The following is a 23531-nucleotide window of genomic DNA, read 5'->3' on the forward strand; positions in this document are numbered from 1 at the left end:
CGGCCATAAAGCTCCTCGCGTTCCAGGAACCCGGATGCAGGGCGTCGCCACGGATATCTTGCCTAGACTTCGCCCTCCGTGGAGAGGGGAGGGGCGGGAGCCAAGTGAGGGCAACGCAGTACACCGGTCGGAATCATCGCCACTCGGGCCACGGCGGCGGACGCAGGCCCACCTGCCCGAGGGAGGGGGGAGCACGGGCAAAACAGCCAAGCCCCACGTCTCGGAGTGGGCAACTCCCAGCAAGGGCGCGCCGGACGCTTCGAGGCGGTTTCCAGACCTTCAGAAGCGGAAGCGGGTCCCGGGAGTGCGCCCCGGCGCGAGTGGGCGGGGCCGCCCTCCCGGAAGTGCCTGCGGCCTCGGGCTGGCGCGCTGCGCAGCGCAGCGGTATGCACAGTTCCCCAGTCTGGTACGGCTTTGGCTGTCGGGGCCGGGCCCAGTCGGTTTTGCTAGCCTCTCTGAGAGGGCGGGTGCCTTTTAGGGCAGCGATCCCGCGGTGGAAAGGGAGGCAGAGTCGTAGGGGACCCTGGCCCTTGCCCCAGCTAGAGAGGGAAGAGAGTTTGGCCGGCCTGCGGGCGAAAGCGTCGGTTCCCTTTCCACAGGGGAGGGGCGGATGGACGGGCTTCTGCCTCCCAGGGAGTCCGCAGAATTCATTGCGGAGAACAGTCGAGATGTGTTCATTGACGGCGGAGGCGTGCGGAGGGTGGCCGAGCTTCTGCTGGCCAAGGCCGCGGGGCCCGAGCTGCGCGTTGGGGCCTGGAAGGCCCTTCATGAGCTGAACCCCAAGGCGGCGGACGAGGCCGCCGTTAACTGGGTGTTCGTGACAGACACGCTCAACTTCTCCTTCTGGTCGGAGAGTGACGAGCACAGATGTCTGGTGGGGTACGGGGGGAAAACGTACAGTGGGTACTGGTCCCTGTGCGCCGCGGTCAACAGAGCCCTGGACGAAGGTTGGTGCCTCTTCTCCCGGTCAGACCCAGCAGCTTTGAGGTTTCAGTTTAGTGGGAGGGTCCCACAGAGCGGGTTGGGAGATGGAATAATGTGTTGATAAGGCGAAATTGAAGTTCTTCACTGCCGGTACCTCTGCTTAAAAGTATGAGAAGAGGCTGGCATGAAATCTTTATTCAGTGGGAAATGATTCTAATATTTATCATTGTCACAGATAAGTCAAAGTCAGTTTTCTAAAGAATGCCACTTTGATGGCATCTGAGGAACAAAGGGCAGAAATTATAACACATTTTACACAGTCAAAATACATCTGATGTAATATTACAATTGTTAGAAGTGGATGAATAAATACAGACAAGCAAATAGAGAATGAGGGATCTGCTTCAGATTTTTAATTACTCATCCACTTTTACTGCATTCCTGTAACAATTATGCAGTTTCATTTTAATTGTGTTGCAATAGCAAGGGCCTAATGAATATAAATGTATGACGTTATTCCAATGCCTTTTCTTTTCTCCCCAAGGGATACCAATAACTAGTGCTTCGTACTATGCCACAGTTACCCTGGATGAGGTTCGGCATATACTCCGTTCTGATACAGACGTCCCCATGCCTTTGATAGAAGAGAGGCATCGGATTCTCAATGAAACCGGGAAAATTCTGCTTGAGAAATTTGAAGGCTCTTTTCTTAATTGTGTCCGAAAAAGTGATAAAAGTGCTCAGAAGTTATTGCACCTGGTAGTTGAAAGCTTTCCTTCTTATAGAGATGTGACTCAGTTTGAGGTGAGTTGCTTCTGTTGGCCATTTAATTTTTTTTATTTTTTAAAATATACTTATTTATTTTTTGGCAGCATTGGGTCTTCGTTGCAGTGCGCGGGCTTCTCATTGCAGTGGCTTCTCTTGTTGCGGAGCACGGGCTCTAGGCGCGCGGGCTTCAGTAGTTGTGGCACACGGGCTCAGTAGCTGTGGCTCACGGGCTCTGTAGCGCAGGCTCAGTAGTTGTGGCACACGGGCTTAGTTGCTCCGTGGCATGTGGGATCTTCCCGGACCAGGGCTCAAACCCGTGTCCCCTACATTGTCAGGCGGATTCTTAATCGCTGTGCCACTAGGGAAGCCCCTGTTGGCCATTTTAGAGTTCTTTAATTATCTTCTCATAGTTAATTCTTTTACTTCCAGAATTCCTTTTGAGAATAAAAATTTAAATTTTGGAATTTTTTTTCATGTGGAACAAAGGAACAATAACAAAATTATTAAGTAGTGTTTCAAAGATATTACTTTTCTTAATGTTTTCTAATCAGTGTATTCTCTTTATTCTGTCCTTTAAAAATGTTTCAAACCTGAATTAACACTAGACCTTCAACATGATGTTGTCACTTAGGGATAGTGAGGTCCTTTTAGTACTTCAAAAAATTTACTTCATTGGATGAAAATCAGGATGTATACTAAATTCTCTCTAATAAAAAATATTTCTTGCAGAGTTCTAATGTATATATACTGTGTGTTTTCTTTTTCATACACAGGGTACTTTAACAGTATTATTTGCTTTATGGTACAAAAAAGTTTAAATAGGCGTTCTTTTAAAAGGGTGAAAAAAATAAAAAAAAAAAGGTGAACATTTTGTGTACTCTCCCAGTGTACACCTGGATTTTGCTTTTGTATAATTCTTTTAGAATTTGTTATCACTGTTTATTTTAACTGTGACGTAGAATTGAAAGCAACTTCAGGGGGATCATATAATGTAAATCTATTGACTAAGTTAATGAATACTTGTGTCAACTTAAAATTTTGAAGCTACCCTTTTGTAATCACAATTCTACAACTAAAATTACCAGTAATATTGTTCAAATCATTCTTTATGATTTACAAGGTGTTTGCACAGACACTCTCATTTGATCCACAGAACAACTCTGTGGGACCTAGGGACAAGGAACATTACAGTCCTGTTTGCAGACCAAGAACCAAAGTCTGAAAAAAGAAAAGGTTAACTAGTGTATCTTAGGTCATTTAGTCAAGAAATAGCTAGCTTTTCAATTCTGCTGTAAAGTGAGAGATGCCTGATTATGTATGTTAAGATTCTTTTAATTGCAACTGACAGACACAAAACAAGAAAAAACTTAAGCAAAAAGAATTTGGGGATAGGTACTGGGGATAAACATCCAGGATCAGGGACTCAATGCCATCAGGATTCAGTCTCTCTTCTTTGTTTCTCTTGACTCCATTTTTCCTTTACTGCAGACCAGCTTTCTCCATGAAGTAGAAAAGGTCCATGAATTTTGCATTTTATCACTTCAGCCATCAGGGAGAGAGGGAGAAACTTCCTCTGGGTTCTAAAACTCCTGGGCGAGGACTGAATGGGCCGGACAGAGGCAGTTCTTAGAAAAGAGGCCCTAGGCCACTGTTGAACTTTATTCTCTTCTGAGGAACCATTTTACTAATGCAGAGGGTACTTTGAGATTTATCTTTGTCTTCAAAGTATGTCATTTCAACCTTGTTTTTCAGGAAATTTGGATCAGGTTCCTTGGTCCATCATTCCGACCATTTATAAATATATTAAACAGTGTATAAAATAAATCAAACTGCCATTAATGTGGCTAAGACTCTTGTGTATTCCAGAACTGACATGGTTGTTGTACAAGAAGGGCTGAGATTAAATCTAACATGACTTCAGGATGGAATGAATTCAGGACACCATGTAGTTTATTTACTTTCAAGTTGTCCTGAATTTTTGTCTTTGTGAAAGAAAGGAGTGATTTTTTTGGTAGATTATGGTGTTGATTTAGTAAGCATTTGTTGAATTTCTCTTTTATTTACAGCATAGTGCTTTCTTTTGATTTGTTATGTATGCTGAAAAGTTCAGTTAAAAACTGTACCAGGATATAGATTAATTTTAAGGCTGATACATTTTAAATGAAAATTAGTACCTGAACCATTTCCCATCAGTATTTATTTCTAAAATACATTCTTACAGAAATATCCCCAAAATGTAACAAAAATCAAACCTAAACCTTTTAACACTTTCCTAAAGGAGTATTATATTTTTTCATGAATTTTTTCATAAGATTATCATTATTGTTACTCAAAAGCACTATATTTCTGAAAGCCATATGATTCCTAACATAACACTGAGCATGTAGTGGGTGTTCACTTAACCCTTTGATTAGTTAATTTACAGTTACTTTTGCATATTCATTTAAAAGATATATAAATAGTTAGAGCACTTTGCTCAATTAATTCCAAGTCTAAAGGAATTCTAATTAAGTTTGGGCGCTGCTTCTGAATTCAGAAAGTGCTAAAATCAAATGTCTTTTAATCCATATTTTAAAATTTTCTAATTGCAAAAGTAAAACAAATTAATACAGAATTTGGAAGGTACAGAGGAGCAGTCTTTATTCTGCCAAGAGGTAACCACTGTTCACAATTTGGTCTTTTTCTCTGTGTGTGTGAATGTGTATACATATGAGTGGGGGAGAGTTATGCTATACAAACTGTTTTAAAATTTAACATATTATGAGCATCTATGTCAATAAAAATTCTTTCACAGCACACTTTTTTTTCCATACTACTATTTTTAAATACAGTATTCCACCATATGGATGTACATTACCATAATTATTTGCCCGAACTATTTTACCAGAATAATTGTGATACACAGTTTTAGTTTTTAAATTAAATTTTGTATCTTATTGTTTTCAGTTTTATATAATAATAAGCAATACTGACAACAGTTCACACCCATAATATTTTCTTAGGATGGATTCCTAGTAATGGGATTACTGAGTCAGAGCATGGCCAGGATTTTCAAGCTTGTGATACATAAAAATGGTAACTCTTCTCCAGAAAGATGATCAGCCACAGCATATTGGAATGCCCTTTTCCCTGCTCCTTCGTAATATGGTCGTGGTATTGGTTGCTGTATTTTTTTTTTTTTTTGGTTGCTGTATTTTTTAATCTTCAGCAAGTTACATAAAAATAGTTACAATTGTTTTTAATGTTTATTTAGTTACTGCGATTATTATTCATTTTTAGATATTATGAACAAATTAATGAAATTAGAAAATTTGTCTAAATGAGACAGTTTTAGATCAGTGATTTCCCAACCTGGCTGTGCCCCAGAATCAGTTAGGAAGCTTCAGAATTCAGATACATTTCCAAAGCACCATCCTCAAAGATTCTGATCTATGGGTAAAAGTACTATTTTTTTTAAGCTCTTCAAGTGACTCTGATTTAGACTATTCAGTAGCTATATAAAAGTCCTAATTAATAGATTGGCTTCCTTTACGCTGATGTACTGATAAATATACATGAAAAGCATGAGCTTTTCTGATATTTTAATTGATAACATTTTATGTTACTCTTAAGCATTTGTAATTTTTGACCTTTCTAATTTGTTCATAATAAGTTTGTTGCAGAAAATCAACTCATGGTTATAGAGTTTTACACTGGTAATTACTTTATAAAGGTACTATTTTGAAAATATTTTATTCACAAAGCAATATTATGGAAATATAGGGTAATTGTTATTTGGGGATTTACTGTATTTTCAGTGATATCAGTTAATATTTTACAGATGTAGAATTTTATTACTAAAATTATTTCATTACTAAAAACCATATCAGCTTGTTAAGAAAATGTTTTATAGGTGATTTGAGTTTATTTTTAGATTCCTTGCTTGAATTTGTTTTTGTTTTCATTTTAGGGTATTATAATCTAATCCTTGTGATACTAGTTGGCTACCATGGAAACAGTGCTCATGATGTGACAATTTATGTTTTGTTAGATGCCAGCACTGATTTTGTTATATAAGTCTGGTTCCTAGATTTTTCCAGTTTGCTCTATGAATCTTGTTAAAAATAGGAGAAAGTAGCTTCTATCATAGTAAATATTATGATGTAATAATTTTGTTTGAAACAGTTTTATTTTGCCAATTAAGTTTTATGCCTTGCTGCTTAATAAAGTAGACTTGAATTAGAAACCTAGTTACCATATATAAGTCCAGTGTATATAGAGGAACAGCTGCCAGGTTGTCATATTTTGATAGGTTTGAGAATATAGATTATTAGCAAATGATATAGGGATATTTCTTAGTGGTGATTTGTTCCCCCAGCACTCAGTGTAATTTACAGTCTTTACACGATGTCAAAAAAATGAGTGTATGTGTTTGCCCTAGAAAACAAGATACCCGCTTTTTTAGTGGTGGCCTTAGAAAATTTAGTTTAAAAAAAAAAAAGAAATGAAATTTAGTTTATTTAGTAAAAGTAAGTCTGGATTGATTGTAAGAGGTATACCTTAAGGTTAAGGAATATTAGGTTATTTCTCATTAGGACAGTGTAGCATTGGAGGTTTTTTTAGTAAATAAAGGAATCTATATTATCATCTTAAAGAATTTTTATATGGAGTCTTTCCTTGAAGAATTTAATTTCATTTTTTATTTACTTCTTTATGTCATTTACTTATTTAAACATTCTCCAAGGTGGTCAGAATATATTTTGGGAGCCAGTGATACTGATTATTCACATTTAGCAGACTAGCAGTTATAAAAGATGATTTGAGGTTATTAGCATTGGTGTTAGGACTAGGAGTAGACTGTAATTATCTGTTTTTCCATAGTGAAAGCTAATGAGCATTTGTAGTTTTATAGAGAGTTTTAAAAAATTTATTTATTTATTTGGCTGCACCGGGGTCTTAGTTGCGGCACATGGGATCTTTAGTTGTGGCATGTGGGATCTAGTTCCCTGACCAGGGATTGAACCCAGGCCCCCTGCATTGGGAGCATGGAGTGTTAACCACTGGACCACCATGGAAGTCCCTATAGAGAATTTTTGAGTTAAATTATGACCCATTATCTTATAATGCCTGGTTAAATTTGTTTCTTCCATGTATAAATATAATTGGTAACTAATTTTGTTATATGGACTTACATATTAACTTGGACCATTTCCAAAAAGGGTAGACTTGATAAATTATAGCTGCTGATCAGTTTTGTCTTTATCTCTGAAATAAGTTAATCATTTTATCTGAAAGGAAACATTAAAAAATGGATGTTGTAATTCTCTTCAGAGGTGAATTTAGGAATGAGTATTTTCTTCTTTATACTCTTCCATATTTTATACAATTAATGTGATTTATGTTGCAATCAGAAAAACATATATTTTTTAACTTAAGAAACTTTCTAAAGAAATGCTATCTAGCCCTTAACAATAGCAAGCAGGTGGATTATAGTGACACGGAAATATGTATATGAAGTAATGTCATTGAAAAAGAACACTAAATAGTGCCATGATTCCATAAATTGTATTTTATGTGCTTTGAAAAATATAGGAAGTAAATTTGGAGTGATAGAGATAACTTAGTATTTATTAGACCCCTTCTTTTCTTCTGTAAAAGGCCTATAAATTCTTACCAAAGAGTAAGATTATTCCACCCTTGAAAAATGTTTTCTATGTGTGCCTTTTTTTTAACAGCATACATAAAGCTTTCACATACCCAAGTAACATTTATATTCTCCTCATTCATCAGGGGAAAAGAATTTCTTTTTACAAACGGGCCCAAATCCTTGTGGCAGATACGTGGAGTGTATTAGAGGGAAAAGGAGACGGCTGCTTTAAGGACATCTCCAGAATCACCATGTTTGCTGACTATAGATTACCTCAGGTTCTTGTTTACCTGGGAGCCCTGAAATACTCTGACGAACTACTGGAGAAACTTCTCAAAGGTTTGCCAGCTTAATTAAGCCATTCTTTGTTATATGTTGTGTCTTTGTCTAGTTTCTTTCACAAAAGGTCTTCTTTCCTTAAAAAACAAAACAAAACAAAACACTATTACTGTTAAAAGCACATGTAAAGAAGAATGCAGGGACAATTAAATTACAAAGAAAATTGCTTTTTGTTGTTTACAGTGTGGAATATTGATATTGTTGGAAATCACACTATTTGGACATCATCATTTCAGAGTCTTATAATAAAATGAAACCTAAATTTATGTCATGTGAAGGTGTGCAACACTAAGACAGTTCAGGTTTGTATTTAAAGCGTGCTAAGCTGAAGAGCACACTACACTGTGAAATAAAAGGTGGGCTGAGGGCTTCCCTGGTGGCGCAGTGGTTGAGAGTCCGCCTGCTGATGCAGGGGACACGGGTTCGTGCCCCGGTCCGGGAAGATCCCACATGCCGTGGAGCGGCTGGGCCCGTGAGCCATGGCCGCTGAGCCTGTGCGTCCAGAGCCTGTGCTCCACAACGGGAGAGGCCACAACAGTGAGAGGCCCGCGTACCGCAAAAAAAAAAAAAAAAAAAAAGGTGGGCAGAGAGATAGGTAATATGTACTGGATTTTGCATTAGGAGGCTCCAAGGTCTGTCACTGGCTTATCTTGCACAAGTTGGTCACTTTCCTAGGCTTATTTATTTGCCGTTATTGGGTTTGATTATTGATTCTCAAGAGTGGGAGCCTTATTATAATATGTGAGTATAGATAATTGTGTTTGTATGAAAAGTAGCTTTTTGTTTTTTAAACATTTCTTTGTATAAGGAAAATAATTATACTGTACAATTTTCATGTTAATTTCTCTTTTAGGTACAGTATTTTCAGCTACTTTTTTCTTTATTTTTAAAAGAAGTAGTTTTTATGATTGACTAATTTTCTCTTGTGAAATAGATTTCAATCACCCAAAATAAGAATAGCACAGGATATAAAAGTACCATTATTCCTATGATTGCTTCTACCAGGTTTTTATGCAGCCTTGGGCAATCTGTTTTGCCCATTTCCTCATTTGAAAAATAACAAGCTATTTTATGTCACATTGCTCATGTCTGGGGTCATTAATTGTTGGATACCTTTAAAAGGGACAACATTGAGCAGTCAGGGCTTTTACATACAGCCATATTCAGCTGATCTTTTTTTTGGCCAACATATAGAATGTTCATTCCTATCTCTAAACACACTCTTGCTTGGTTTCCCTCACCCAGATTTTCTTTTTTTCAATTCAAATCCTACACATCCACAAAGGCTTAGTTCAAATGTTACCTCTTCCACATAGCTTTTCTTAACTCTCCATGCTTTGTCCGTCTCCTTCTCCTGAGTTTTTAGAGCACCCAGTTGTCTCTGCTACTGTGAGAAAAACTCTGGTGAGAAGGGATCACCCAGCATAGTTGTACAGAGTTGTCTGAATTTTCTTCTTCCATCCATTTCACCTCCAGAGGCTCTTTTCCAGATGTGCAGCTGCAGCTGTTACTGCCTCTTATTACATCCAGCTTCAAACTATCCTTCGCTAGTTTGTCATAGGGGGAGCAAATTCCCTTGCCTCTTAGTTTATTTAAGCAAAGTTGGACTTTTTTTTCCCCAAAAAAGTACTTTACTAGCAAACTAGAGGAGAAACATTGATAGAACCTATAAATATAAAGGAGCACACATAAGTCTAGGACACTGATTAAAAAAAATTTTTTTTAATATTTATTTATTTGGCTGCGCTGGGTCTTAGTTGCGGCATGTGGGCTCTTTTAGTTGCGGCATGTGGGCTCTTTTGGTTGCAGCATGCGAGCTCTTAGTTGCAGCGTGCGGAATCTAGTTCCCTGACTGGGGATTGAACCCGGGCCCCCTGAATTGGGAGCATGGAGTCTTAACCACTGGACCACCAGGGAAGTCCCTAAAGATTATCTTAAGTGAAATCTAGAACCAGGTGGCTTGATTAGATGAGGTAGAAACTTCCTTAACTGATATCCAGTGATACTTTTTCCAAACTTGAGGATATGCTACACATATAATTCTTCTCTTCTCTTCTGGGTAGGGCAGCCCTTGGAAGACCTACTTAGATTTCTGTTCATTTACCTACCTAGATTTCTGTTCATTTTATCTTTAGCCCATCTCTTTGCCAAAGGCATATTTTTTAGCTAGCTATAAAGACTGACAATGCAGTTTGGCTTAAATTAGATTCTTCATTGTGATTCTAAGCCTGACTTTTAGGCCTAATATGTTGGCCAAATTACCTTCCCTGACTCTAATCTATGTCAGTCCTCTCAAATGGTTTCATTCTTTTTCTGTTTCAAAGTCCATGTCCTGTTCCATACTATAAGTTGCTGTATTAGTTACTTTGTTTCCTTATGGCTGACATAACAAATTATGACAAACTTGATGGCTTAAAACAACAGAAATATATTCTCTCATGTCTCTGGAGGCTAGAAGTCTGAAATCAAGGTGTTTGCAGGGCCATGCTTGATCCCTCTGAAGGGTGTTGGGAAGAATCTTTCTTTGCCTCTTCCTAGCTTCTGGTGGCTGCCAGCAGTCCTTGGCATTCCTTAGCTTTGTAGCTGCATCACTCCAACCATGGCTTTCTTCACTGTGTGTCCTCTGTCTCTTCGTATCCTCTCCTTTTTTTAATGAGGACAGCAGTCATGGCATTGAAGGCCCATCCTAACACAGTTATGACCTCATCTTAACTTGATTACATCTGTAGAGGCTCTTTACGAGTAAGGCCACATCCACAGGTACCAGGAGTTAGGACTCGAATGTATTTTGGGGGCGGGGAGGGTGGGGGGAAACACAGTTCAACTCTACAGTTATTTGTTACTGTGTAACAAATTTTGCTCATATTTAATGACTTAAAGTAACAAACATTATCTCACAGTTTCTATGGATCAGGAATTTGGGTGCTGCTTAACTGAGTGCATCTGGCTCAAGGTTGCAGTCAAGCTGTTAGCTGGGGCAGTGGTCTTATCTAATGGCTCCACTTGGGTGTGGTATCTACCTCCAAATTCACTGTCATGGTTGATTTGGCAAATCTGGCAAGTTGATAGTCAAGTTTGAAGGAGTTGATTAGCAAGAGAACTGAAGAATGGATTTGTATGCTGGCACCTGGGGCAAAGGAAATGGAGGGACACAGCCAGTGTCTGTTCTTCCACCTGCCCCAGGGATCAGGGAGAGATGGATGGAGGGGACACTATTTAAGATCCTAGGTGACAGAGTGGAACTCAATGGGGCTAGGGTATTTTCCCTAGGTCTCAGTGGATCACAAGGCCTCTCAGGTACTGTGAAGCTCTGTGCAAGGGTACAGATTGGTGGCCAGAGGCCAAATTTAGCTTGCAGATGTGTTTTGTTTGGCTTGAACAGTGTTTTAAGTGATTTTTAATTAGTTATCAGCACTTGACAAATAGGAGATTTCACATGAAAATCAACTTTCTGGCTTCTCTTGTAAGAGTAGAGAAATATAGGTACATTGGGTTTACCTTTACACGGGGCAGCACATGCTCTCTAGCTCACCACAGTTTGCATCTGGCAGCTGCATCCACTTACTCTATCTGGTTTATCTTTATAGGCAGTTGAGTTGATGAGCCCAACTGTAGTCTCCCTGGCAAAGCACTGCCAGCGCCCACCCTGCAGGATCAGATATACCCTGGAGATGGGTGCTGAATATACTGCAGGTCCTATAGGAGCTCGCGGCTCCATATTCAGGCAGAGCTGACTAAAGGATCCTGAATCCAGGATGTGAGGGCAGTCAGGCTACGACATCTGTCACCCCATTGATGGCCAGGGTTGATTCGGCTGATCTGGCTGGCTAGGCAGGTGTCCCCTTCCTCCCTCACCGCTCCATGTGCGTCCCTCCTGAAGCTGCGCGCTCGGTGGAAGAGGACGACCTTCCCTGATAGAGGAGGACCGTTCTTTGGTCAAGGGTATACGAGTAGCTGCGCTCCCCTGCTAGAACCTCCAAACAAGCTCTCAAGGATCCTAAATCCGAAGAATGATGATGGTTTTCCTTGCTCAAGCTAAGAACTTTGATTTCCTAAGTTTTCCTTGATGTACCTGGCATGTCCCCAAGACAGTGTTAAGTGGGGAAGGGAGGTACTGTTTATTTGGCCCCCTAGGAGTCCTCCAGATTTTGCAATAATGTTTTTATTTTTCCTGACATTAAACCCAAAATTTAAATCTTCTCTAAAAGTAATTTAATAATCTTGCTGTCATATTTTAAAATGTATGGTTAGGGACTTCCCTGGTGGTGCAGTGGTTAAGAATCCACCTGCCAATGCAGGGGACATGAGTTCAAGCCCTGGTCCGGGAAGATCCCACATGCTGCGGAGCAACTAAGCCTGTGTGCCACAACTACTGAGCCTGCACTCTAGAGCCCACGAGCTACAACTACTGAGCCTGCGTGCCACAACTACTGCAGCCCGCGTGCCTAGAGCCTGTGCTCCGCAACAAAGAGAAGCCACTGCAACGAGAAGCCCACGCACCGCAGCAAAAAGTAGCCCCTGCTCGCCGCTGGAGAAAGCCTGCACACAGCAACAAAGACCCAGCATAGCCAAAAAAAAAAAAAAGTATGGTTACCCCATACTTTTTATTTATTGGGGAGCTAGTATATGCAAGGTGCTAGGTTAGGTCCTAGGAATATTGAGACAACTAAGCCAGACATGATCCTTGTCCTTGTGGAACTTAACTTGCAATTTTGAATTAATGCCTGAGTTTAGAAATGGTTTAAATTACCAAAAATAAATCTGAGATTTACAATTTTAAAATCAGTACTATTTAAATACTGTGTTTTGTCCTATAGTAAAGTTTTGAGTAGATTTCATTTCATTGACTATTAGTGCTTCTTGCTCTGTCTTTTTTCCCTTTCAGGAGAAGTGCTTTCGTATGGGAGTAGGCAAGAGGTGGAAATCAGAGGGTGTTCACTTTGGTGTGTTGAGCTGATCCGGGATTGTCTTCTGGAGCTTACTGAAAAAAAGGATGAAAAAACTAGTGGAGAGATCAATTCCATTCTTCTGGATTATTTCTTATGGGACTATGCCCGTGATCACAGGGAAGATATGAAAGGAATTCCATTTCATCGCACACGTTGCATATATTATTGACCCACAGTGTAAACTGATCCTAAAAAAAACTTGCATTTTTTTTTTTTCTTTGTGGTATGTGGGCCTCTCACTGTTGTGACCTCTCCCGTTGCGGGGCACAGGCTCCGGACGCGCAGGCTCAGCGGCCATGGCTCACGGGCCCAGCCGCTCCGCGGCATGTGAGATCTTCCCAGACCGGGGCACGAACCCGTGTCCCCTGCATCGGCAGGCGGACTCTCAACTACTGTGCCGCCAGGGAAGCCCTAAAAACTTGCATTTTTATATCGCATAATTATTTGTATAATTTTGCTTTGTTATTAGAGAAGGTGGTAGAGGTTACAGCAACAAGAAAATTGATTACCCAGGCTCTCTTAAAATATTTTTCCTGACATATCACTCTGTATTGCCAACTTTTCCCTTTGTTTGCTTGTTTAGTTCTAACTATATTTTCCTTTTCTGTGGATACATGACAGAAATAGTAAAGGAAATTTAATGCTTTCTTTAAATCTCAGATTTCTTTTTTTTTTTACATCTTTATTGGAGTATAATTGCTTTACAGTGGTGTGTTAGTTTCTGCTTTATAACAAAGTGAATCAGTTATACATATACATATGTTCCCATATCTCTTCCCTCTTGTGTCTCCCTCCCTCCCACCCTCCCTACCCAGATTTCTTAAAATTAATCATGCCTTATAATGTTATTGATCTTTGGTAATAATATTTCATCCATTCAATTGGTATCTTTTTTCAAGGTGTCATAATTTTCTATATACCTTAATCATTTGACATATGAGAGAGGGAAAGTAGGGTCTTTGCTGTATGAATGCTGCTGCTCTTGTAGAAATCAATCTTGACAGATTTTTAAAAACTTCTTATTGATAAACATAATGATTTTCAATTAGGATATCTGTCCAGTTTTCTTTTTTTCCTTCGGAGTAACTATATTAGAATTTATTGAATAAAGATTTTTTAAACTTCTCTTAAATCTGGAATGAATTATTTCATTAAAATAGAATTTACCACACATATTTTTAAAAGGTTTACAATGAATTTGACTATTTACTTTATGTTGCAGGACTCTCATTACCTACCAAGCAAGCACTCGTCTCCCACCTTCATCCCCACCTCCCTTCTAACATAATCTTGATTTTTGTTACCTACCTTATCACCTCACTGTGACTTGGTGTGAATCAGAAAAAGCTGGCCTTTCTCCAAGCACTTCACTGCCATCTGCTGGAAACTTGTCATAATAGCTTTACAAATGACAATGAGTGGGAATGTGAGTGGGGCCCCCTGGAGTCCTGTACTGCACAACTTGCCCCGCCAGAAGTAGTGGTCCTGTATCTGTCTCTCCCCTATGTGACTAAGGGGAAGGTGATCTTGTCCCCAGTTCTGGAGATAGACCCGAGTTAATATGAATGGTGTATTATTCATGATAATCCTATTCTCTGCCTGTGATTGTTCTAATAATAGATATATAATCTAGTTCTGGCCAGTGACACTGGAGGGCAAGTCTGCAGGGAGGCTTATGGGAAAAGGTTTCTTCACTTTTAAGAAGGGGCCATGGGAGAAGATCCCTCTTCTTCCTCTGAGCAATGTTCTGCCTAAAATGTGATACCTGAAGCTGTAGTAACGATTGTGTGGATCCAGAGCCCTCCTGAACCTGCCCTGCCTGAGTCCAACCTAGCTATGGCCTTCATTCCTGAGATAATGAGCTCAGCACCTTATTATTGCCATAATTTTGAATTAGTTTTCTGTAGAAAGTATCATAGTTAATAGTTTCCAATTTAACCCGCTCTTACAAGGCTCCAGGAAGCGTAAGCAGAACAGTTGCTTAGACCTCAGGGCTGGCCCAGCTCCTTCTCCTGTCGCCCTTCTTGCTCCTCTCCCTGTCCTGCCCACCGCTGTACCCTTTCCCCTGCTTCCTGTCTTTTCCCTCTTCTCCCTCCTCCCCACCTCTCCCTCTCCTCCCCTCTCCTTCCCCCTCCAGGCTCAGCCAGCTCTGGGCTTCCTGCTTTCCCCATTTACTTCTCCATCATGTAAAAGACAGGGAAGGCAGTTTAGGGCTGTATGGTGCTCCTTGATGTCCAAGACACAGCTGTCTTTTCTCTTGTTTACACTGAGCATAGCCTGGACTCGCCATCCAAGGTGTCTGCGTTCTAATCTAGGCAGCAGGGTTGAAGAAGCTATGAGGTTGAAGAGTGCAAGGGTTGACAGGAAGCCTCTAGCAGTTACCACGTGCAGTTTTGCTTTCATTTCACTGACTAGAACTTAGTCACATGACCACAACTTACTGCCAGGGAGGCCAGGGAACTATTCTCTATTCCAGGCATTGGGTACCAGCTAAACTAAGGAGTGTGGATGAATATTAAGAAACAGCAAGTTTTTGTCACCATGCATGGATTTTATAGTTTTCATACCTGATACAGACTAAGAATTTAAATAACAATTCACCTAATGGTTTTAACAGCCAATGATGCTCACTTTCCAGATCTATTGTTTCATTAGGGATTGCAAAATAGTAATATTCTAATTCTAATATTCTTGGTTGTGTGAGCCTTGCACAGAGAGAACTTCTCTCTTGATGGATTTCAGGATAGACTGAGGAGCATAATGAACTTGGAGCCACAGCTCCTGAAGTTCCAGAAGATGAGAATGTAGAAATAGGATCTAGAAAGGTTTCTGGTTATGTTGATTTATTGTGCATGCTAATCTCAAAGACAATTAATGTAAATGTGCACAGTTCCTGGAGCTCTCCCCCGCCCTCCCCATCACAGCCCTCCATTCAGGGGAGTCCTTTGTTTACTGTCATTAAACCAGTTCCCTAGCAGAGATCAAACATTAGTTCTGATTCCTTGGTGACTGTTTCCTTTAATAGCTTTTGCTTTGTAACAAGCTCAAAAAACATTTTTTAAAAACATATTTCATTGATTTCTTTAGGATTTTCTGATGGTTTAGCCGTGGTACCATGTCGATGTCCTCCAGCCAAAGTAAACAGGTTGGGTTAATTACTTGTTGCAGCATGGGATGTCTCAGTAAGAGGATGCCTTGGGACAGGGTCTAAGGAAGCAAGGTTCTCTCTAAATTGGATGCCATCAGCCAAAGGCAATTCTACCTTTGGCTATCTCAAATCTTATCCATAAGGAGGGCAGGCTGAAGCAAGGAAAAACAGAAATTGGTAAAGAAGCATCAGTCACTCATTTCAGCCAAGATAGTAGGATGTTTGGTTCTGTGTGTGTGGCACAGTAGCCTAGGCAAAATTATCAAGTGGATTTATTTTGTCTCATTTTATCAAGGTCTCTGAGTAACCTCGTCTGAGATTATGTTCAACAGGAGAATACCATGGCATAGCTGTGAGTGCCAGGGCAGCTTTTGTCAGGGGCTGCTTTTGTTCCTTTCTCAACCTTTAACTTCTCCCTGATTAGCACTAAAGAAATTAATAGATTTCATTCAATTCAGTCCAGAAATCAATTAATGAATTCCTTCACTGTTCCTCTTCCCTGAAGCTGAATGGATAATGGTTTAATAATCCAGTTGCGGAGGTGCAGGTTTAATGAGCCACAGTACGTGACTTGAGGCAACTACACCTTCCTTTTCCTTGTAGCTCTATGACTCATCTCTCCTTCAGTGTGCTTAGATCAGTTTTTTCCTTTTTTCTTCTTTTTTTACTTTGTTTTTTTATTCTCAGCCCTTTGGTGGATGTTATTGCCAAAGAGAATACCTGAACAAGTAAGGAAATTGACCTTATTCAGTTAATTGCAATATGAAGAGCACCCCAGATGCGAAGATCAGGGTTTCTTGGCAGGGTGGTGTTGCCCTAGTCTTTTATAGGGAGGAGTAGACAGGTTACAGGTGGGGGAATTCACAGGTGGGTTTGTTTTGCAATCAGAAGGCATCTCAGTTCCCTGAAGAGGAAATTTTTATCTTTGTGTCTAGCTAGTTTGAGGCAGACAGATAGTTCTGATCTCAGCTAATCATTCACGAGACAAAGAATGAGGAATTGGGGAGTCTGTGGCTGGCCTCCTCAGCAGGTTTGGGTGAAAGGGGAAAGATTCGTGTTTGGTCTTGTCACAGTCACAAGTCAAGCAGGGAGACATGAGAAAGAGTCGACAGACAGTCTTATCTAAGTCACATGGAGAAGGGTCGTTCTTTTGGGTAAACCGTTTCCCAGAACATAAAAGGGTGGGGGATTTCAGAAAACAAAAGGTTAAAAGGTTGAAGGGATTTCTTTTCATTCTTTTTTAAGATATTTATTTAGTTAGTCATTTGGCCACGTCAGGTCTTAGTTGCGGCATGCGTGATCTTCATTGTGGCACGTGGGATCTTTCGTTGTGGCACGCAGGCTCCAGAGTGTGCAGGCTCAGTAGTCGCAGCACATGGGCTCTGTAGTTGTGGCATGCGGACTAAGTAGTTGTGGCATGCGGGCTCACTAGTTGTAGCACGCGGGCTCCTGAGTGAGGGCTCAGTAGCTGCCGCCTAGTTGCCTTGCGGCATGTGTGATCCTAGTTCCCTGACCAGGGATCTAACCTGCGTCCCCTCCATTGAAAGGCAGATTCCCAACCACTGGACCACAAGAGAAGTCCCTGGAGGGATTTCTTTTTTTATAATTTTTAAAATTAATTAATTTTATTTTTGGCTGCGTTGGGTCTTCGTTGCTGTCCGTGGGCTTTCTCTCGTTGTGGTGAGCGGGGGTTACTCTTTGTCCGTGTGCGGGCTTCTCATTGCAGTGGCTTCTCTTGTTGTGGAGCATGGGCTCTAGGCACACAGGCTTCAGTAGTTGTGGCTTGCGGGCTCTAGAGCACAGACTCAGTAGTTGTGGCACACAGGCTCAGTAATTGTGGCACACAGGCTTAGTTGCTCTGCAGCATGTGGGATCTTCCCGGACCAGGGCCTGAACCTGTGTCCTCTGCATTGGCAGGCAGATTCTTAACCACTGGATCACCAGGGAAGCCCCTCTGGAGGGATTTCTTAATGTCACTGTTTTCTGAAAGTACAGAGCTCAGGTAAAGTTCAATGTTGTCGCCATCAACCCTTTCTTGTGCTTGTGCGTTTTTTGGGAAAAAGATAAGCTGCCATGGCCTAGGCAACATTTGTATTTGCTCTCAAACCATGGGAGGTAATGATCCTCAAAGTAAGGAAGTCCAGAATTGTGAGTTCTCCATAGTATAAAGTATCCAGAATTAAGATCCAAGGGTCTGGGCTGCCCTAAGGGGAATCACTGTATGCTCACTCCCTTGGTTCTGTCATCAGCTTTTGAACAAATCAGTTAAAATCCCTATGCCTATTTAATTTACATATGCAAGAGGATAATCTGAGTCTGATTTTCTAGTTCTGGTTCCAGTTTTCTTTTTGCATCATTTTGTAAAATATATGCATGTCTCATTTACAGGCTGCAGTAGGATGATATCGTGGTGGTTAATTTTGTGTCAGCTTGACTAGTCCAAGGTGCCCAATTAGTTTGTCAAACACTAGTCTAGATGTTGCTGTGAAGATATTCTCCAGGTGTGATTAACATTTACAATCAATAGACGAGTAAAGCAGTTACACTCCATAACGTGGGGGCTTCAGCCAATCAGTTGAAGGCCTTAAGAGCAAAGACTGAGCTTTCCAGAAGAAGGAACAACCCTGCCTCAAGGCTAAAACGTAGAAACCCTGCCTGAGTTTCCCACTTGCTGCCCTGCCCTGAAGATTTTAGACTCAAGACTGTAACATCAGCTCTTATCTGAATTTCCAATTTGCTAGCCTGCCCTACAGATTTCAGACTTGACAGCTCCCACAATCACATGAGCCAATTCCTTAAAATATATCTCTTTCTCTCTAGATAGATGAATGTATGGGTGGAGGGATAGATAGACATATATAGATTATATGTCTATAGTTAGATCTATGTATCTATCTCTCTATATATATTCTGTTGGCTCTGTTTCTCTGGAGAACCCTAATACAGGTATGAATAAATAAAATGGCAAAATAATTTTTGTCTAATTCAGGGATATCGAATATATAATGAGAAATTAATAAATCTATAATGGGACTAAGTAATTTTCAAGATTCCTTTCAGGTATAAAATTTGCTGACTAGGGCTTCCCTGGTCGTGCAGTGGTTAAGAATCCGTCTGCCAACTCAGGGGACACGGGTTTGATCCCTGGTCCGGGAAGATCCCACATGCTGCGGAGCAACTAAGCCCGTGCACCATAACTACTGAGCCTGCGCTCTAGAGTCTGTGTGCCGCAACTACTGAACCCCTGCGCCACAGCTACTGAAGCCCACATGCCTAGAGCCCATGCTCCGCAACAAGAGAAGCCACCACAATGAGAAGCCTGCACACCGCAACGAAGAGTAGCCCCCGCTCGCCACAACTAGAGAAAGCCCACGTGCAGCAATGAAGACCCAATGCAGCCAAAAATAAATTTAAAAATTAAATCTTTAAAAGAGAAAGAAAAAATCAAGCATGGTTCCTGTACTAACTGTATTTCAGGATAACCTGATAGTGGGAAATCTCTTCTTTATAGAACAATTCTAGCTAATAAATGCAAAAAAGAATATTAGAATTAGGACATTACCATTTTGGAATTCCTACTGAAATAATACCTCTGTAAAATAATATCAATGGTTGTTAAAACCATTAAGTAAAATGCTGATGGGTAAATTTTAAAGGGATGGATTAGGCTGAAAGCACCTGAACTCACTAATAATCTTATCACCAGAAGTGAGATACTCAAACATCATGTACCTCCTGGTGTGTTGCAAGGGAAGTACACAGCCCTGTATTCTTGCCAGAAAAATTGAGCCTGAATCTAATCAAGAATCTAGATCTACAAGTTTACAGGAAATGTAGGAAAAAAGAGGAACAAGTTAAATGGCAACACAAAGATGCCATCGCCAAATATAGAATGTGAGATGTTCTAAAGGACAAATGGCACAGTTTCTTCAACAAATAAGTGATTTAAAAAAAAGTGGTGAGCATTGGTGAGGATGTGGAGAAATTGGATCCCTTGTGCACTGTTGGTGGGATTGTAAAATGGTGAAGCTGCTGTGGAAAACAGTACAGCAGTTCCTCAGAAAATTAAAGATAGGATTACCACACAATCCAGCAATTCCATTCTGGGTATATACCCAAAAGAACTGAAAGCAGGATCTTGAAGAGATAGTTGTACACCTTTGTGCTTTTCAGCATTATTTTCAATAGCCAAAAGTTGGAAGCAACTCAAGTGTCCAACAAGAGATGAACGGATAAACAAAATGTTATATGCATACAGTGGAATATTAGCCTTAAGAAGGAAAGAAATTCTGACACATGCTACTGAGGCAAGAGACAGATGGGCCCTCAGGGCAAACGGTTTGCGTTCGTTCCTTGTAGACGGATACTCTGAGATGGGAATAACAGGACAACTGAGAGAGGAGGCTCAGCCCTGCCCAGATAGAAGATAAGAGACCTCATTCTCGAAGTTAGAAGACCTTCCCGACTACACATGTGCAGAAAGGCTCCTTGGAGGTCAAAAGGGGAGTCATGCCAAGTGACCAAACCTACACGTAGGCCTCGTTGGTAGAATCCATCTTGGCTAAGAGATGCATGTGCACACATGGGAAAATCCTGAGGTACACCAAATATGGACTCTGAATCAGACAAATCAAAATGCTTGGTCAAAGGAAACATGGAAGAAATGCCCCATATAAGTGATTTAAACTGCCACGAGGGCGCGACTCTCTCTCTGAGCCCGCCTGTGTGTCTATCCACACGTACTGTACTTTTTTTTCTCTTAATAAATACTTTACTTGTTTCACTACTTTCCGTCTTTGTGAGAATTCTTCTTCTGCAAAGACGTAGAGCCAGGGCCTTGTCACTGACCACTGGTCTAGTGGCTAGGATTCAGTGCTCTCACCGCCACAACCTGACCTCAGTTACTGGCCGGGAGCCGAAATCTCACTTCAAGCCGCTGCAGGCCAAGGCCACCCAAGATCACTACAACATGCGTGAAGTTTGAGGATATTATGCTAAGAGAATAAGTCAGTCACAAAAGGACAAATACCATATGAATCCACTTAATGAGGTACTTACGGTAGTCAAATTCATAGAGACAGAAATTAGAATGGTGGTTTCCAGGGGGGAAAGGGGTGAATGGGGAATTGTTGTTTACTGGGTATAGAGTTTCAGTTTTGCAAGTCAGAAAGTTCTGGAGATTTGTTGAACAACAGTGTGAATGGACTTAACACTTCTCAACTGCATACCTAAAAATGGTCAAGATGGTAAATTTTATGTTATGTGTATTTACCACAGTTTTTAAAAAGGTGGAGGTAACTTACTAAAAGAGAATTAAGGGACCTGTCAACCAAATGCTACATGTGAACCATGTTTGGATCCTGATTTGAGTAAATACAGGGAGAGAGAAAGATGGAGAGGGGAACAGACAGAGAGAGAGAGAGAAAGATGTACATTATGTAGAAAGCTATAGCTGAGCTCAGTCTTTGAGGAGGCCGTGTTGACTTTGTCATCTGACACATATAGGCTTCAGTATTGCCTCTGTCACTTACCAACCATGTAGCCTTGAGCAAATTACTTGCTGTCTGTTTTTTAGTTTTTTACTTCCATAAATATTTGTTGCATCTCTGCGACGAGCTTAGTATTTACTATGTATTAAACGCTGCTCAACAATGGGGGCATAAAAATAAATAATATATGGTCTCTGCTGATGCTGGAGAATAAAATGTGAGGCAAGAAATAGCAGGGATGAGTCTAGAAAGGTAGGCAAAAAGTAGATTAAGGAAGGCCTTTGTATACCATGTCAAGAAGACTGGACTTTATCATGAGAGCCGTTTTATCTTTTTCATAAAAGAGCCATGCAGTTTATACATTTTAAAATTTGTCCTCTATGTTTATAAAAATGTGTTATAAATTTAAAAAATTTAACTGCAATTCAATAAAAAAAATCTCAATGGAACTTTCTTCTGGAAAATGTCAAACTGATTCAAAAGTTCTTCTGGAAGAGAAATGCTAAGAATAGTCAAGAAAGTTACAATAATGAGGAAGGGCTTGCCCTATCAGCAAAATATACAGCAAAATGTGCAAATATACAGTCTGCCTCACTGAATGCTTGCCCGTATTACATTATGAAAAGATGTTGCCAACTTTATATGGGAAAATGGTTTATCATTTTAATTTTTTAAAATATTTATTTATGGGCTTCCCTGGCGGCGCAGTGGTTGAGTCCGCCTGCCGATGCAGGGGACACGGGTTCGTGCCCCAGTCCGGCAGGATCCCGCATGCCGCGGAGCAGCTGGGCCCGTGAGCCATGGCCGCTGAGCCTGCGCATCCGGAGCCTGTGCTCCACAAGGGGAGAGGCTGCGGCGGTGGGAGGCCCGTGTACCGCAAAACAAAAACAAAAACAAAAGTATTTATTAATTTAATTTATTTTTTAATTTATTTCTTTTGGCTACGTCAGGTCTTAGTTGCAGTATGAAGGGTCTTTGTTGAGGCATGCGGGATCTTTCGTTGTGGTGCAGGCTCTTCACTGCGGCATGCAGGTTTCTCTCTAGTTGTGGTGTACGACCTTCTCTCTAGTTGTCGCTCGTGGGTTTCTCTCTAGTTGTGGCATGCAGGTTTTCTCTCTCTAGTTGTGGCACGCAGGCTCCAGGACACATGGGCTCTGTAGTTGTGGTGCGTGTGTTCCAGAGCGTGTGGACTCTTGTAGTTTGCAGCATGTGGGTTCTCTAGTTGAGGCGCACGAGCTCAGTAATTGTGGCAAGTGGGCTTAGTTGCCCCGCAGCATGTGGGATCTTAGTTCCCCGACCAGGGATTGAACGTGCATCCCCTGCATTGGAAGGCGGATTGTTTACCACTGGACCACCAGGGAAGTCCCTATCATTTTAATTTACATTGTTTTGGTTTATTAGTGAAGTAAAACATCACTGACATGTAAGCCAGACTGGTTTTGTCCAGCACCAGACTTGACTTAGGGGCTGGCAGATCTTTAAGTTGCTACAAACAATCCTCTGTCACAAATACCTCGGTTAGCAATGTAGACTTTACTGAAGATTTTGCAGGGGAGAGAGAGGAAGAGGTTCACCTTCCTCACAGCATGCAACCTAAAGATCTCCATTAGCCATTTCTGTTCTCCCTGGAATTCCTTTATCAGCTATCCTTTCCCTCTCTCTGATTCAGCTTCTTCCCAGCATCTTGGGCTTCCTCCATCTTTCTCATTCCTTCTCAAGAGCAGTCAAATAATTCTCCTGGTTCATATGCGCAACACCATCTTCTCTGAAGCCTGGGTACCTACCAAAGGTCAAACCCAGGAGACTTAACTTCCACCTGGGTGTAGGCTGGCAAAGCATCTTCTCGGCAAAAGAAGTCTCTCTCTCTACATGGATTTCTCATTCCAGCTGCTGAGTAGTAATATTCTCCATGACGTCACAGAAATGGTATAGGCAAAGGGCAGATTTGTGGTCAAGTTTGTGTCCTGCATAGATCACTATAGCAGGTGTGCAGGAAGGATTTGTGAAGGCAAGATGGGAAACACAGGAACAGGTTCTTGCCCTGCCAAATGGTGGGAGTGCAGGCTGCTGCACTCCAGCGCCCTCCCTGCACTGCTATCCAATTGCTTTGCTTCAGTATAGAGAGGCACATGCAGCCTCTTGCCCTAGCCCTGTCCAACCAGAAGGCCAGTTTCCCCTTGGTGCCACTCCCCCAGGCTCTCCAGGTCACTCTTAGAGCCTCCTTTGACTTAAGAGAGATGCCTCTTGGAACCCTCTATTCCCCACTCCACAAGGACCAAGACCCCATG

General features: G+C 41.1%; 1 protein-coding gene across 4 annotated transcripts; it reads left to right on the plus strand.

Moving 5' to 3' along the window:
- The first annotated feature begins 105 nt into the window (after nucleotides 1–105).
- Nucleotides 106–13731, plus strand: QNG1 (Q-nucleotide N-glycosylase 1). 4 transcript variants are annotated; one of them, XM_033415874.2, is made up of 5 exons: nucleotides 413–947; nucleotides 1469–1728; nucleotides 7462–7657; nucleotides 7841–7959; nucleotides 12543–12677. In XM_033415874.2, the coding sequence occupies exons 1-4, from the start codon at nucleotides 611–613 to the stop codon at nucleotides 7909–7911; spliced, it is 864 nt and encodes a 287-aa protein (XP_033271765.1). In that variant the 5' UTR covers nucleotides 413–610; the 3' UTR covers nucleotides 7912–7959; nucleotides 12543–12677. The 4 variants fall into 4 exon arrangements, with proteins under 4 accessions (XP_033271767.1, XP_033271766.1, XP_033271765.1 ...); XM_033415876.2 differs by lacking the exons at nucleotides 413–947; nucleotides 7841–7959 and adding an exon at nucleotides 106–406 and having other exon boundaries at nucleotides 12543–13731; XM_033415875.2 differs by lacking the exons at nucleotides 413–947; nucleotides 7841–7959 and adding an exon at nucleotides 106–384 and having other exon boundaries at nucleotides 12543–13731.
- Nucleotides 13732–23531: the final 9800 nt, after the last annotated feature.

The sequence above is a fragment of the Orcinus orca genome, chromosome 6 (genome assembly GCF_937001465.1).
Source record: "Orcinus orca chromosome 6, mOrcOrc1.1, whole genome shotgun sequence".
In the NCBI taxonomy this organism is placed as follows: Eukaryota; Metazoa; Chordata; class Mammalia; order Artiodactyla; family Delphinidae; genus Orcinus; species Orcinus orca.